A 16,728-nucleotide genomic window follows, 5' to 3' on the forward strand; every position below is an offset into this window, starting at 1 on the left:
ACTTTCAGAATTTCTGCTCCAAAAGCTATGCTTTCATGGAAAGAACATTTGAGCAGTACATAGTAGAAAAGTCTATGTACTCTAGAAATTTGACTAACAGATTAAACATGCAATTACTCCAAACAATTTTTTATTCTGTTATTTACATTCTCTGAGTACAAGCCAGCGTCCTGCTGCCTCTTCAATCTGTATGCTGAACTGATGAAACAGTCTGAGTTGTGAAGCATGTCTTGTCCCTTCACTGAGGGACTAGTACAGAAGAGCACGGTTAAAAAGTTTGGAGACTTGTTCTACTAAGAAGCTGTCAAACACTTAAATATCAACTAATGGCACTTTTGGTTTCACGTAAGTGGAGAAAAAAGTAATGCAATATATTTTAAAATTAGTAAAATAAACACAGAATTATTTCAGATATAACCCAATTTGTGTAATGTTTCTCTATTTAACAAAGTATTTCCTATCCTACTACTTATTAGAGCTAAGAGCTTCAACTGAGAACTTCTCCAAATGCTATTCCTTGAGCACAGAACCTGGTGTGGATCAGAATCTGTGCAAATACAAAAATGCAGTAAAAATTGCATATGATAATTGTAGAAAGTATATTCAAATCTATTGAAAATAAAGCATCTCCCAGTTCCCAAGTACCCTCTATCCCCATACTGCTATCTCATTTTCACATTAGATCACCTGTCTAGTATCACAAAATTGTCTACTACCAGTCTACATTCACAAAGCAGCTCAACACTTTCACATAAGAAAGTATTGCTGTAACTGAATTTTCATTTAAGCCCTATTTTTCCAGATCTAACAATTCCATAAAAACTCACTAAAGAAATATTAATGCCTGTTTGGAAGTCTTCAAACTGATCAATAATATGCCTGTTTGCTATTAAAAAAATAAACCAACAAAACCACATTTAAACTAGTCTAGTGTCTTAAAAGACACTGAAAAATCTGAGATTGTTTTGTTGGTAAGTCTGAAGTGAAAAATTTGTGCACCTGAAGCTGCCCAGTAGTATCTGACAGTATGTACCTGGCTAAAGACATTTCTTCTATGGTATGGTACCGAACTGAAAAGCATGGTTCTCAACATTTTAAAATCTAATAATCACAGAATGAAATAACTTCCCATGTCACTACAAAAACACATTGGTAGTATTTTGTGAGAGGCCTCTGTCTAAACAGTGATACAGATATGAGTTAAAATCACACATATGCTGAACATGTTACATTGTTATAATGAAGAGAAAATGTTCTAAACTTTATCAAAAACTTCCAGGCAAGTTCCCTGGGCTTATCAGTTCACAAATAAATTGCTCAGTTACACATAAAAGATATTACTACTCATTTGTATAATGTATTAATGCTGTGATCCAGGTGAGTCACTAAGCACCAGCAGAAAGTAGCAGTAACCCATTAAAATATGAAGTAACGCCAGTATCCTAATCTCTCTTCTCTCATTCATGTTCAGTGTATGTTATCTTTTTCCTTTTCTTTAAAGCAGGAGCTCAGAAATGTTTTTGAAGAAAAAAAAAAAGAGATGTTTTGATAAGCCAGGCTTCCTTCAGGGAGAATTCTGTGGCCACAAATTACAGCTGTAATAATGCAGTAAGAAACTTGCTCAAATGCCAAGATAAACCAATGCTCCTAGATTTTTTAAGCACATGCAAAAAAGCACTTTAGAACACTGGCTCTTTAGAGTCTTGAACTTTTTTCAAACTATTTGCAATCTTTAAGGTTTTGATCTTTACACTGGGTACTCATCTGCTAAAAGAAAGGTAAGCTGTCCATGAAAAACTGTTACAGCTGATGACATCTACCAAAAGAAACTTCTCTTGCCTTATATCGGAACCAGAGAAGTCACATACCAAACTGTTGTTTAGTGTGGCATTCATCTAGGATTTATTTACTTATTTTAGTTAAAGCTTCATGGATTAACATTTGCATCTGGAAATTCTGAAGTTTGTAGAAAGCAGGTAAATGCATGGCTTTTTCTGTGAAATATAATCCTACAAAACCACAGTAAACATATTTTTGTGCTTTATTTTGAAGCTTTTGGCCTTAAATACTTAAATACTTTTGGCCTTAAAATCCATATGGTACAGTGAAAATAACAGCAACAAAACCCACTTGGAAATGGAAGGTTGCTTGAATTTCTCATTCCTCTGGGAGACAATGCCATTTAAGATAGCATTACACATACTGACATTTGTTCAGTATTTAGAAAAGCAAGCCTAACCATGTGGGGCAAACCATGCCTAGATATTAATACAGAATGGACCAACTTGAAGGTTTAGTCTTCAAGAATTTCACAGAGGATGGGACGGACAATGGGCAGGAATTGCCCCCTCCCTCTGTGCAGGAGAGGGAGACAGAATCGGCCATACCAGCAACAGAGTAACATTACATTAAAAAAATTGAAGTTGTTCCTGCCATTTGACTCTAATGCCATCCCAAGCAGAATACACAGAGGTATTCCACAATGACTATGTATTTTAGACATTTACAGCAACTCCTCTGCGGTCAGGAGTAGATGTGATAGCAAGAGACCTCTAAACACGATTCAGTTCCAACCTGCTGACCAAGCAGGGCCACCTTTAAACAGCTACCCAGGAATGACTCAGTCAAATTCTAAATGTCTCCAAGGATGGAGACTCCACAATCTTTCTCGGCACCTTGTGCTGGGGAGCCCAGTATCGGTTCCAGCACTTCAGATGTAGCTTTATCTGTGCTTAGTCCAGGGCAAGGATCACCTCCCTCATACTGCTGGCAACATTTTCTAATGCAGCCCAGGAGGCTGCTGGCTTTGGCTGAGACACACAACAAGACTGGGTTTTATAAGACTGAAATATGTAGGAAGGCCATCTACCCTTAAGGGATGACATATTCTACAGGTTTGCATGGATTTAAGAGCAGACAAATCTGAAGAAAGGAAATCCATAGAGGATTATTAAACACCATAAGCTGCAATATCACATGATGTCGTTGAGCTGTAAAACTGGAAGCTTGAAGAGATGGATGTTGCATGGTGTATCCCTGTGTGCTCCCTCTACCCTTAAACCACCCCTTTTTGACTACTTTCAAAGATGCTAGGCTAGATGGGCCTTTAGTCTGATGCAGGACTTTCCCTAGGCATCTCAAAATGTTACATGAATAGTACAGTGCAGTAATTTACTAAGTTTATGAATTAATTTGATTATGAAAGATAACTATATTTAAATAAACAACACTATTAAAGATTAATTACATGTTCAGAATTTCTTTCAATTAGGTAGTTGGAAACGCACCTGAAGAAATAGTAGAATTTTTTTGTCATATCCCAACCAAATGAACTCCCTATGTCAGACTGGCACTTAAAAGTCAAATGTTTCTTAGTGTACAAAGTTTTTTCAGGTTTTCACATTCTTTCAGAAAGAGTTGGACACACATGTTGATGAATCCAGATGTACCTACCAGAATAAAGTATGAAAGACACCCTTTCAGTTCTTCAAATTGGCAGCATAATCAGAGGACAGAGATCACAATTTAAAAGCACAGTATTTTATTCTCTCCAGAAATTTTCATATTATGCTTACAACTGACTGGCTCTTCCAGCTACCTGATACAGTGATGAATTTGTGAAGTCTCTTCAAGTTCAAGAATCTTTTACTTTGTCTCAGTTGAGATGTATTTGACAATATAGAACCTTTCTTTTGACAACCAAATTCTCATATAAAGTACCCTCTTTCACATACAAAAAAGTCCTTCCAAACCCCCCTCGAAAGAATCTGTACCATTCTGACAGGGCACAGATTATGTTCCTAAAAACCCTTCCTTCATGTTAGGGTGTATTTCATGAATGGGGGCACTACATAATAGGATTTATGAACAAACACTATATGGCCATCACATTAATCAACAGACAGCACACAGAATGAATGAAGCAATCTTGACTGTTCTAAGATGGCAAATAATAGCAGTTGCAATTTTGTAGGATGCAAAGGATATGGACAGAATAACAAAAATGTTCAAACAGCAGTTGGAAAAAAATTTTTTTTGAATCTCCATTTACATATAGTCTAGTCATCAAATTTAATCTTTTTCCCCTGGAATACTGTAATTTGAGACATTTGCTCTCTGCGTCTCCTGCTTGCTTCCCATGAAGGATGAAGAGGCTGCTCCAAACATGCTTTCTTATTGTTGCATTTAATACCCCCTGAAGTTTTTGCAAATGGTTTCTTCTTGAGCTTTGTTTCATTTTTAAGAAAACCTGTGCAAGTACAAAACAAAACATTAACTAAATCATGAATCTTCATAAAAGTATGCAAACTACCTTGGGATTCCAGATCTTTTCAAAAATTTCATAATGAGCTATGGGGAACACAGTCATTTGAATATTCACAGCAAGATTTCTTCATCTTGCAGCCCAGTAAATTGCCACTTGGTAGACTGCAGATACTTAAGATTTATTAATACTGACTACACTCAAAATTTGTGTAGACAAATATTAAGCACAGTCTAAACATTTTGCGTCACAATAAGCTAATGAGCGTTACACAATACAGCTCAATATGATTGAAATTATATCCTCCATCCAATTAATTCCAAAATGGTACCACAGACTACAAATGGAATATAATATTCCATATTCAGGAGCTATTGAAGAAATTACTTATGAGACAAGGTAATAGTTACATATAACTATATATATATAAATATAACCTTTACCTGTGTACAAGTAACACTAACCGCTTGACAGACAGAAAAGCACTTTCCTGTGTAAACTTTATGTCAAGTACTTCTAATACGAAAAAATATAAAATAGCAGACAATATCCACAGACTAAAATGAGAGCTCAGTGGTTTGACCACTTTAACAACAAATGTTAAAATATGTGCCACATAATTGAAAAGAAACAAAGTACAGCCCATCATGAATAGACTGCAGAAACAACAGAATTTCAAAATGTTTTTTTCTCTCATAATTTTACCAGGTTAAGTAATACATACCTGTTCTTTCATTTTTGAGAGGCTGGTCTTTAGCATTTCTAAAAACAAAAAAAGATAAATTAAGATTTTTTTAAGGAACCTGTAAGATTACAAACACCTGTGAATAAAGAATCATCATCACCAAAACACTCAGGCTGTAACTTTTCAAACATAACATGCAAGCCTTGTCAATATTGCTGCACCCATGTTAATAAAGAAGTAGAAAGACAAGTATTCAGAAGTGATTGAATTTGGGTGTAGATCTAGTTAGGAATGCTATGCATCCATCAGCACTACTGTGAATATAAAAAATATGCACTGTCAAGGAAGCTTAAGAAGACTGGTGAGTAGTTTCTGTGAAAATGTTCTAAGGTTTAATGGGCTGAAATTCTCTTTGTTTAATAAGGGCTACTAAAAATCACAATCATTTCCATTACTGCGAAGGAGGGAAGGAATGGAGAACATAACACAGGGAAAAGGTTTACCTTCTTCTGTTCTTAGAGTTCTGGTTGGTGGTAGACAACGAACTGCAGAACACTGATTCCAGCTTGCTTGCTTTTGCAAGCGGCTTTCTCTCTTCCATGATCAAATCTTGTGCTATCCCAGGCACTGTGCTCTTTTCTGTCTTCACTGTGTTTTTCTGAAGCCTATCCTTCTCTTTTGTTGAAGAAAAATTATTAACTGCTGCTACATTTTTCTTTTTTTTTACTTTGCCAATGAAGAAGTCATCACTGCTGTCACTGTCAGAATCTGATGACTCATTATAAAACCTCTCTTCAGTACTATCATCAAAGTACTCCTTTTTACCGGGATGCTCTTGGTCACTATCATCAATTATTTCTTTTATTGCATTTAATTTGTTCATACTCAGATTTTCTTTCCTTTTTTGATAGTCAAGTTTCTTTCCTGTTTTATTTTGAGTGACTGCTTGCATTTCTACTGCCTGAAATGAAGATTCTTCTGGACTATATGCTCCCTCCATTTCCACAGTTTTCTGCTCAGATTCACTCTCACAGAGTTCTTCAACCACCTTGTCAGTTTCTATTTTCATGGCTGGCTTTGTTTTGTGTTCACATCCTTGCTGTTTTTGAGGTAGCTTAGGAGCTTGGTCATCCAAGCTGCTCTTGGAATGTTGCGCTGATTTAGGCTGTTCTTCTGACTTATCCTTTTTCATAGGAGTGGCTTTGTCTGGGTTCTTTCTTGCATCCTTAAAAGCTTTAACAGCAGCTGTACAAAGGGCAGAAAAACATTTTGTTTCAGCTACACATGAATTTATGCAAGTTATTTTTATATAATAAAACATTTTTACAACTTGTATGTGTTGTATTGAGCTTACTTTGGATGTCCTTATCAATTATTCCCTGAACACATGAGGCAAGAAATACCTTAGAATACAGTATCAACAAAAGTGAAGGAAAAACCTTGAAAATATTATCTATTAAATATGCTATGAGATTTGGGTTGAAGTGTGAACTTTGCTTTCCAAAAATAATCTGCAGCTGATAATCATGTTCACTTTGTGTGTAAAATTGCAAACTAATATTAAATTGCTCATATATAATTAAATGGGTATTTGATAGCTCTGTTATTAAGAAAGTAACTTTGTGACATTACTGCTAGGACTAGACCCTTTTAAACATCAATTTTAGGTGGAAAATTCCAGTTTCAAGAGAAAAAGAGAAAACCTAAATAATCAGGAAAGATACCCTAAGGATTCCTGGGACAGTTTTCAGGGAAGATTAAGAAAGTAATTTGTAAAACCTTTTACAACCCAGCTGTAATGATCTATTTATGTTCCTACTTAATTTAGAAATACTCCATTGCATCTATCAGATTTTCAGAATTCCCATTATATGCTCTGTTTGTTCAACACCCTGTATTAAATAAATGTCATACTGTATACTGTCACATACAAGCCCATTTCAACCAATATAAATGGTTTCAAGTTTGTGGCTTGGTTCACTGCAGCTAGTTAGGCTTTTTACAAGAGCTTTTAGTTTTGTGAGTCTTTTACTTTTGTTCACACCAGAAATATACATGAACAAGGTAACACACCGGTAAGCTACAGATGTAATAAACAATTCAATAAAATGTTTCATACCTTTAAGTTCAAGAAATCTGGGCTTCAAGGTGGGGTGTGTTGCAAGTCTTGCCATGGCTCGCTCAGCTGCAGTACAATTTGGCTGCAAAGGAAAAATTCAAAGGCTTGAGGTCAACAGAACAGTCAACTTACACAGGTCTGTGTCAGTTACGCTACAATGCGTACTAATGTGATTCTCACCATGAACTGAACAAGAGGAAAGCTTATGACACTAACAGTATTTTATTTTTCATGCATTACCGTCATTCTAAATGCAGAAAAATCTGGCTGCCTAAACACTGACAGAAACGTAGCAGACATGCATGTGCTATTTCTCAGGTACCGAACAGGGATAACGTGACTTATGTTTTTTTTTAAAGCATACCAGACACATCGTTCACTGATTTTGTATTTACTATTTCATACAAGAGCAAAGAAAATTCATGAACCCACCAAATAAAGATCATCATACTGGTAGAAGGCATTCTGCTTGAAGGAATGCAACAGCCTGCTAGAAGTACCGTATTGATGCCACAAAAGTTGGCATAATTACACAGCAGATATTGAAGGAATATATGTAAAATGTGACTGAAAGGCAAGGTCTGACTTGACCACAAAGACAAGCCTGAATGTGATGTGAAGTGATAGAATACTGGAACTCTGCAAACTGATTCAAAGAAGAAATATGATCTTCTTGCTTCAATTTGACAAAAAAAAAAAAAAAAGATTCTTGTCATCACTCTGCTTGAACAACAAAATGAAAAGTATCTAAGACTTTTCCAAAGACAGCTCTGTCTTCTGTTTTGTTTTTTTCTGTGTGATTTTTTGTTTGTTTCTTTTCTTTTTCTTTGAAAGGAGGAAAAGTAGGTCTAACACATTTGTAAAATACAAATTTAGCAAGAAGATTTCTTAAAGCCTGGAGCTGAATTCTCTGTGAGAGTGGAAAAGACATACCTTTCTCTCTTCCTCCTAGTGATGCTGCAATGCATAAATGTTCAAATTGTTTCTGTGATTTGAGCTTTGTGCTACAGGAAGTATCACAGCAGAAGCCACCAGAACACCAACAGATGATGATATTCGTAAAGAACCAGGCAAGTGCCCTGTGACCCAACCTGAGCTGATTTTGGGGCCATCAACTCAACAGAGCATGCTGCCTCTCCTGTCCTAAGCAATTACCACAGCAGATGGAGCCCAAGCCACAGGTGTTACCTCGCAGGGAATGAGTAGAAGTGGTACTGGCTCTACCCTACGATGGAGTTAACATGCTTTGTAGCAGACAAGATGGTGCTGTGTTTTGGATTTGTGACTAAAAACATTTTAGAGTTGGTAGCACACCAATGTTTTAGTTACTGCTAAGCAGTGCTTGCACAGCATCAAGGCGTTCTCTGTTTCTTGCTCTACTCCTGCAACAGGCAAGAAACATCCCTGGGTACAGCTCATCCACAGGCACCGAAAGAATATCAAGTCATTTTCAAGTCATGCTTAGCAATAAAAACTTGAGGCAAGGAAAAGGTATGGGGAGATATTTATGGTTATGACATGTATCTTCCCAAGTAACCATTATGTGACGCCCTGCTCTCTGGGATGTGGCTAAATGTCTACCTGCCAATGGGAAGTAGTGAATAAATTCCTTGTTCTTCTTTCCTTCCACATACAGCTTTGATTCACACATTGAACTGTCTTTATCTCAAGACAGAGGTTTTTCTGACTTCTGCTCTTGCGATGCTCTCCCCATCCCACAGGGGTGGGGTGAGTAAGCAGCTGCTGGGTGCTTAGCTGTTGGCTGGGGTCAAACCACCAGGACACACATGCTACCCAAAACATGAGCAATTCACATTTCAAGTAGCTGATGTGATCCACTTAAGAGTGCTCAGTGGTGAATTGAGGGGTTTTCAGCCACTGGGAGCTGGCAGAAGGGGGTTTTACCCCTCGCGTGCTGACACAAAGAAGCCCAGAGGTCAACGCTGAAACCCCTCTGGAAGGCAGCACTCAGTGCCCAACACACAATGAAAAAGGGGTAGAGCTCCTCACCCTGAAGGGGCTGTATCTCCCTGTGTCTGTTAAGCAGGCACGCAGGCAAAGGCAAAGAAGTAAAGACAGGGGACTCTCCATACGTGTTCCACGCAGGTTTATTCCCATGAAAAGACAGGGACGAAGAGGCCAATTGGTGGGAGGGTCCAGGGATCTTATACTGGGTACAGAATAGGTGGGGAACGGGATATCAGCCAATGGGATAGAGACAAGCAGGTGGGATTGACAGGAAGGGAACCAATGGGAACAACACATAGGAGAGACTCGGGAAAGGATCCAATGGGGCATCAAGGAACAAGGAACTTTCCAGAACTAATACATATTAAAGACAGGAAATGAATATACCTGACTTCATACATAACACTGGGAGACAAAGTATTAACCAATCAGGGGAAAACATGCAAAAGACAAAACAAAGGAATCATGGGTTCTCACCATGACTGAAGTTACATGCCAAACTTGGATTGCTGACCACCATAGGTGGTTGTCTTAGTTCTCCTCAGGAGAAACAGTGGCTGGAGCCACCTGCACCGCCACACTGAATGCTACTTGTTTGCATGTCCATTTTCTTACAGCAGAACCATGTAACTATAAACAGTTATATATTCATTGCACAAAGATAGATGGGACACTTCCACCAACTGCTAGTGCAGGAGACTCACTCTCAGTGCTTTGGTCTCAAGGAAATAGAGCAAAAGAAGGCACTACAAATACACTGGAGTCAGTACATCTAAATGCAGAAGCATTTAATTGGTTTGCCAACGATAAATCTTCTTCCTCAACCAGTGCAAAACAAATCCCATTCTGTAATTATTTTGCCACAGTTTTAGAGCTTATAAAATATACTCTATGGTCAGCCATATTTCATGTTTGAAGCGCAGAGCATCTCGGAATTTTAGTACTTTCCCTTCCCTCAAGTCTCTGCTACTACAACATTATTTTTTCAGGTCAAGAAAAACTGGAAAAATATTTTTTCTGAAGACTGTCTACAGAACTATCAACACTCACCAGAAGGGACAGGTCAAAAGATGGGTCCATTTCCAAGGGCCACAGACTGGCTTATTTCCAGGCTAGCCTAGCTCTGAGAACTCGGAATCTGAATTTTGATCCCCAGACAGTGCTGCATGCTGCCACCAGATTCTTGGGACAGAATGCTCACATTTCTGAAGATCATATGCTATTTTCTTTGGAGATTTTCCTATAGCTGGAAAATCTATTTCTGAACTTAATTAATACAATTTTTCCCTCAGCTACTTCCTGTGGTTTTGAAAGAATATACCATGAAGTTCAGAAAGCAGCAGCAGCTTCTGTGCAACATCTGGTGTCCTTTAATTCAAATATTTATAGAAAGGCTTTAAGCATATATAGACAAATCCATATGGAATAACCACATTTTTTTCCTTTCAGCAGAATACTTCACAAACACTACTCACACTGATAGCCAGCAGTTAACAAACATACAATATGATATTCACATTCTCTAAAATGTCTCATTGTTTTTTTGGTTTTGCTTTGGTTTTGTTTTTTGTTGTCACAGCCCATGCTCAATTTATTTTTCGTCAAGTATTTTCCAGTATATAAAACGTTATAGCAATATAGACAATGCAGAAAAAAAACCTTAACAAACGTCAACTGTCTTCACAAGCAAGAACATCCTCCCCCCACCACTCCTGTCCCTTGAATGTTTAATTAGATACTAGAATTGTACACCTTTATTCTGACACACTTCTGCTACTTCTTGTATTATTTTGCACTAATATTTTTATGCAAGAATGTGCTAGTACTTTCTACAGGAACATTCTTCCTCCTTCAGTGTGCGAACGAGGCACTGCAAAGTGAAGAAAGCAACAGAGCAGTGTATAGTCACACTTTGCAGTGAGAAGATTGAAGCTACTGTGCCGGTTGAGGCTGAGGTAGGATAATTTTCTTCACAGTGGCTAATACAGGGCTGTATTTTGGATTAGTGCTGAACACAGGGTTGACAACACAGAGATGTTTTGTTTTGCGGAGCAGGGCTCACACAGAGCCAAGGCCTTTTCTGCTGTTTGTACTTCCACACTGGTGAGGGAGTTCGGGGTACATGGGAGGTTGGGAGGAGACACAGATGGGACAGGTGACCCCAGCTGACCAAAGGGATATTCCAGACCATGTGACATCATGGTCAGTACATAAAGTGGGGGGAAGAAGGAGGAAGGGGGGGACATTTGGAGTGATGGTGTTTGTCTTCTGAATTCACTGTCATGTCTGATGGGGCTCTGCTCTCCTGGAGATGGCTGAACACCTGCCTGCCCGTGGGAAGCACTGAATTCATTCCTTGTTTTGCTTTGCTATTGTGCACAGCTTCTGCTTTCCCTATTAAACTGTCTTTATCCCAGCCTGTGAGTTTTCTGGCTTTTATTCTTCCAATTCTCTCCCTGATCCTGCTGGTGCAGGAGTGAGTGAGCAGCTAACTGCATGGCACTTGGTGTTGGCTGGGGTTAAACCATGACAGTTACATACAGAACCATCTGAAGTCAGTCTCCTCTAACATTCTATCTTGGTAAATAATGCATTATTTCTGTAAATAATATTAAAAACATCTATTGTCAAACACACATATAAGCCCCACATAAGAGAAACTTGGCAAAACGTGGCAATGACTGTGAAGAGAATGGACATTAAAAAGTTGTGAAGATAAAAGCAGATTCACAATTAAAGTTTTGAGATGTGCTGAAAAAGGGGTCAGAAGTATGGAATGGCTCTGAAACCTAGCACCACAGGATCAAAAGAAGGAGCAGTGTGATGTAAACATCAGGTAGAAGCCTGTGTGGGTAGAACCTGCTTCATACAATGCAGGTAATAATGGGAGAATGAGAAACTGTCTCATAGTCTCGAGGCAGATGGGATTGCAGAAGCAGAATGGTATGCCTTGGTACTACACCTGAGACAGCAGAGCTTCAGGATGAATTAAAGGACAGAAACCTGTGATTAATTCCAGAACATGAAATGGAGACTTTTGACCATCACTTTATGCTGATTAATCTTTCTGTTCCAAGACTACTTTTGCCTGTACCTGCTCTGCTGTAGTTATAATCAGTAAAATGAAAGAGGTCATACTTTTGTTCTTCAGTTGACTTTTACACAAAAGGGAATTGCCTCATTACAGATCTCATCGAAAATAAGACTGTAAGTAGAAGCATATACTACTATAAGGACAACAACTAGAGCTTCACCTGTGTGAGAGTGCTGCCAAACTGGTAATGCTTGGTGGCGCTGCATCTGTCATTAGTCAGTTATTTAAAACAATGACATTGAAATGGAGAGAGTCAGAAGCCCCACTGACAAGTATGCAGTACATGTCAAAAACCACGACACAGAAACCAGCCTTGGAGAATGTCATACTAGTTTCTAAACTATCGAAAAGTGCAATTTAATATCAAATGTTAGCAAGACCCCAATTAAAAAAAAAAAAAGCACAGACAATACTAACCAGAGTAAGCATTAAAAAAATAACATCCAGTTCAGAGCCAAAACAAGATGTCATTGCAATATCCTTCACAGCAGCTTGGGAGAAGAGCTCTCTATTAAAAAACAGCAAAAACCAAACAAACAACTAGAAAACCTGTTAATCCACACATTCTTTACAAAACTCTAACTAGTTACAGCTGTCCTTCATAACAACAGATGCGATTAATGTGAAGTCGCAGGGTGGTTGAAGGTGCCAAATCATGGCTGCCACCCAAGTCCACACCATGACCTCATACTACTTTGGAACAAGACTTGAGAGAAGTTGCTTTCTGACTGTGAAATGCAGCTAGCTCTCTCTCTTGCTTTATGTCTGTAAGACACACAGCATGTGATTTGTGGCCATCAGATATGGTGAAGACTTTGGTATGGGATGCAACTGTTAATGGCAGCATTGCCGTCTCTCAGCTCCTGACAGCAAGGGGTTGGTTGCTGAGTCTCACATTAATGATGACAAATGATGACAAATTATTTACTCATCATCTGCCAAAACCTGTCATTTTTATAATAAACTATTACTTTGTTTTCACTCAAGCTTTAACAATTTTCAACATAACACCAAAATAATCATACAGCTGTTATGAAGTAGCAGTTATAAAATAGCATGACAGGTGAGAAGTTCTTACAGAAATAAATTCTTTATGGATCTCAGGAAATTGTCATAGCTTCAGCAAAATTTTTTTTAATTGGATCACATACAACTTTTAAAATAGGCTGATGAAAAATTTCCATTTGAAGCTAAAAAAAAAGTCTTAACAGATCTAAAACCCTTGCAAAAACTCATCAAGACCATGTTCTGTGATAGAACTACAGAATTAAAACTGAACAATTTCTTACAAAACATCAAGATATACAAAGCAAACTTGTTTATTATTCTTTACAATGCTTGCCACAGTTTATATTAATTTACATTGTTTTCTTTTATCATGGTAATTCAGCCATGAAAGTATTTGGATATTTATTCATCTTGAAAGCCGTGGTGGGTCAACCAGGTACCCAGTGAAGCTGCTTTATCACTCCCCTCCTCAGGAGAACAAGGGAGAGAAAATACAATGAAAGATTCATGGGTTGAGATAAGGACAGGGAGAGATCACTAATCAATTACCACAATGGACAAAACAAACTCAACTTGGGAAAGTATTAATATAATTTATTGCCAATCAAAAAAGAATAGGTAATGAGAACTAAAAACTAAATCTTGAAACACCTTCCCTCCACCCCTCCTTTCTTCCCAGGTTCAACTTCACTTCTCATTTTCTCTATCTCCTCCACCCCAGGGAATGGGGGGCTGTGGGTCAGTTCACCACACATTGTCTCTGCTGTTCCCTCCTCAGCTCCAGTGCCTGAAGAACCTCCTCTGCTCCTTCTTCATGGCTCTTTCTCCCACATATTCTCACTCCTCTCTTCCCTGGCTGCAATTGCTCCTGTGCATTCTACCCCATTCCTTTTTAACTCTGTTATCCCAGAAGTGCTGCTACCATTGCTGAAGGGCTTGGCCAGTGGTGGGTCCATCCTGGAGCCAGCAGGCATTGGCTCCATCTGGCACAGGGGAAGCTTCTGGCAGCTTCTCACAGAAGCTACCCTGACAGCCAACCCGTCTACCAAAATCTTGCCATGCAAACCCAACACAGAAACATTATGAAGAACATTATGAAACTGAACACCCATGGCAACATGGGCAATGTTTTTGCTCATATGTAGAACTACACCAAGTAGAAGGCAGAAGCCTAGCTGAGCTTGCATTGCTGGCAGCAGCACTGACTCAACTCACCACTGCCTACCACAGACCCTTGAATCCAGCATCAGGGAAGAGCACACGATTCTTCTAAATACTATAGGTACTTACAGTGCTCTAATTTTATTTGTATGTCTGGACCAAAGCTATCCTTTTCCCAGTAGATTTGTTCACTTAGATTCATGTTCAATTCCACATTAACTTTGTCTTGTCTTTTGGCTTGTCTTTTATCTGTTCCAAAATAGGTCATAGATTCAAACAAAAATAGATTATTTGCTGTTCTTTACTACATGCATGGTAAAAAATACGTACTATCCAAGCATTTTAAGAAGTTTACAAGCTCTTTAAAAAGCCTAGTACTCTGCAAGTGTTAGATGACCATATTTAATGAGTATAAAAGAGTCAATAGAGTTTCTTTGGGCTAACCTGTCACAATTAATTTAGCCAAGCAAAGAAGTGTGAAGTAAATGCTTATTTTTCAGATTGGAAATGGTCAAAGAAAAATGGAGTGTTTCATCCCAAACTACCCGAGTGATCTACAGCAGAGCCTGGCATAAACCCCAGACCTGCCCAACTAAAAATTATGTACTTAATATTCTACAATTCCTTCCTTCTCTTCATGCAAAAAAACCAATTGCTATGATTGTTTCAATAAAGAAACGTCAGAAGAAAAAAGTCAAGATTCAAGTAGGCATGGATTCTTAATTATTTCCTTATGGAGAACAGGGTCAACTCCAGGTGTAAGTGGAAACAGCAAGATTGTGAGAAAATTAAAATGCTTCTAACTCACCTTCGGTTTTTCCAAAGCTAGTAAGGCTATGTGTCTATAATCCTCTCAATCTGGCATCCCACACAAACAATGCACAAACTAAAAAAAAACCCAAACTACTTCTTAAGGTTATGAAAGAGGACATAAAGTGAGCACTGTGACGACTCCTCCCCCAGTTGTGATGGTCTAATTCATATCAACACTGAAACCACTGCTGGCATTTAAGAAAACCTAGGGCATGTTGAACATTACTTTATGCTGTAGACAAATGTGGACAAATTGGAAGTGGAAAACACTTGTGAAGTGAGTGCTTCCTAAGTTAGTGTCTAAAAAAAATTATTTAGAAATATCAGCAATTAAAAAACCCCCCATAATTTAAATTGTACATCCAGGACAACTGACCAGGATAAAATACATTCAGTATAAAATCAAATGCAAATAATACATGCAGATAAAATCAAACACATAGAATATAGTAGTATAAAGGCTACATATTTTTTGCTTTTTTTTAAATATCTAGCTTTCTATAAAATATATGCCTTTCATGTATTTTGACATTTGAACAGCTGAGACACAGTATCGCTATAAAATATATGCATCTTGCCAAACTGCATAAACAATTCTGGGGGACAGCATAGTAAAACAGATGGCACTAAAAAACTCACTCAAACTGCACATAAGAAAACCAAGCAAACATTCTGACCCAAAAAACGCAAGAGACAATCATATTGGGAAATTAAACTGGAAAGCAAAATAAGATGAAATAGAAACCCTGAAACAAAAGATGTACTTCAGGGGGAATAGAAACAAAATACTCCTTGGATAACAGGCAGCAGCTGTGAGAAAGAGAAAGTTCTTTGCCACAAAATTCATGCAGTCTTAAGAGAAGATAATGAAATCTGGAAGAAACATCATATACAAATTAGTTTGACACCAACTATATATATCGGATCTGAAACCACAATTGACTTGTACAAAAAAGTGAAGTTGAGAAATCATTTCTTGTAACTGGCTACTAGAATGAGGGTCTGAAAAATTAAAACAGGCAGCTGTTTCTTAACTCTGAATAGAGTTAAGCTGGGTAATACCAAAATGAAGTCTCAAAGAACCATTTCTTAGAAAAAAATTAAAAATTGATTATTTATACCTATTTGTTATAGAAAGGAGAGCAGAAACACAAAGGAGACCAACAACACTCAGGCAGTGCTGTAAACAAGCAGTAAACAGTTCTCTGACTTCACGTTAACCTGAATGCATCTGAACTCCCATGATTCAGCTGTGCACCATGGGCTTGTCCAATGATTGAGTGGAGCTCATGGTAGCAACTAAATTGGTGTGATACAGGGATGAGCTCTGTATTATTAAAACTATTATAATAGGCCAAAAAGTTTAAAACATTCTGTCTTGGATGAACCAAAGAAATCCACCATTCTCCCTATGACGTCAATATGCTACAAAACTCTGTACCCAACTACCAGGGATGTAATCTTGAAAAATCCTTAAAATATTTCACTTTAAAACAGATGCTTAAACCTCCAACTATAACTTGTCAGATGCAGCCTGATACTGCATGGTAAGTATAAGCACATATTAACTTAAGTTTATAGCAGAGAAAGTAGACGTAGTTGAGTTCCTCAAATTT

General features: G+C 37.9%; 1 protein-coding gene across 1 annotated transcript in view; it reads right to left on the bottom strand.

The window, feature by feature from the left end:
• Nucleotides 1-2,025: 2,025 nt before the first annotated feature.
• The window catches only part of SRFBP1 (serum response factor binding protein 1), a 68,979-nt gene continuing 54,276 nt past the window's right edge, over nt 2,026-16,728 (bottom strand). The window contains exons 5-8 of the mRNA XM_032095281.1: nt 7,069-7,150; nt 5,453-6,194; nt 4,989-5,026; nt 2,026-4,249 (exon numbers count right to left, since the gene is read on the bottom strand). Coding sequence (XP_031951172.1) covers nt 4,059-4,249; nt 4,989-5,026; nt 5,453-6,194; nt 7,069-7,150 — 1,053 coding nt within the window. The 3' untranslated portion in view covers nt 2,026-4,058. The remainder of the gene's footprint in view (nt 4,250-4,988; nt 5,027-5,452; nt 6,195-7,068; nt 7,151-16,728) is intronic.

Source organism: Corvus moneduloides, chromosome Z (genome assembly GCF_009650955.1).
Source record: "Corvus moneduloides isolate bCorMon1 chromosome Z, bCorMon1.pri, whole genome shotgun sequence".
Classification (NCBI taxonomy): domain Eukaryota; kingdom Metazoa; phylum Chordata; class Aves; order Passeriformes; family Corvidae; genus Corvus; species Corvus moneduloides.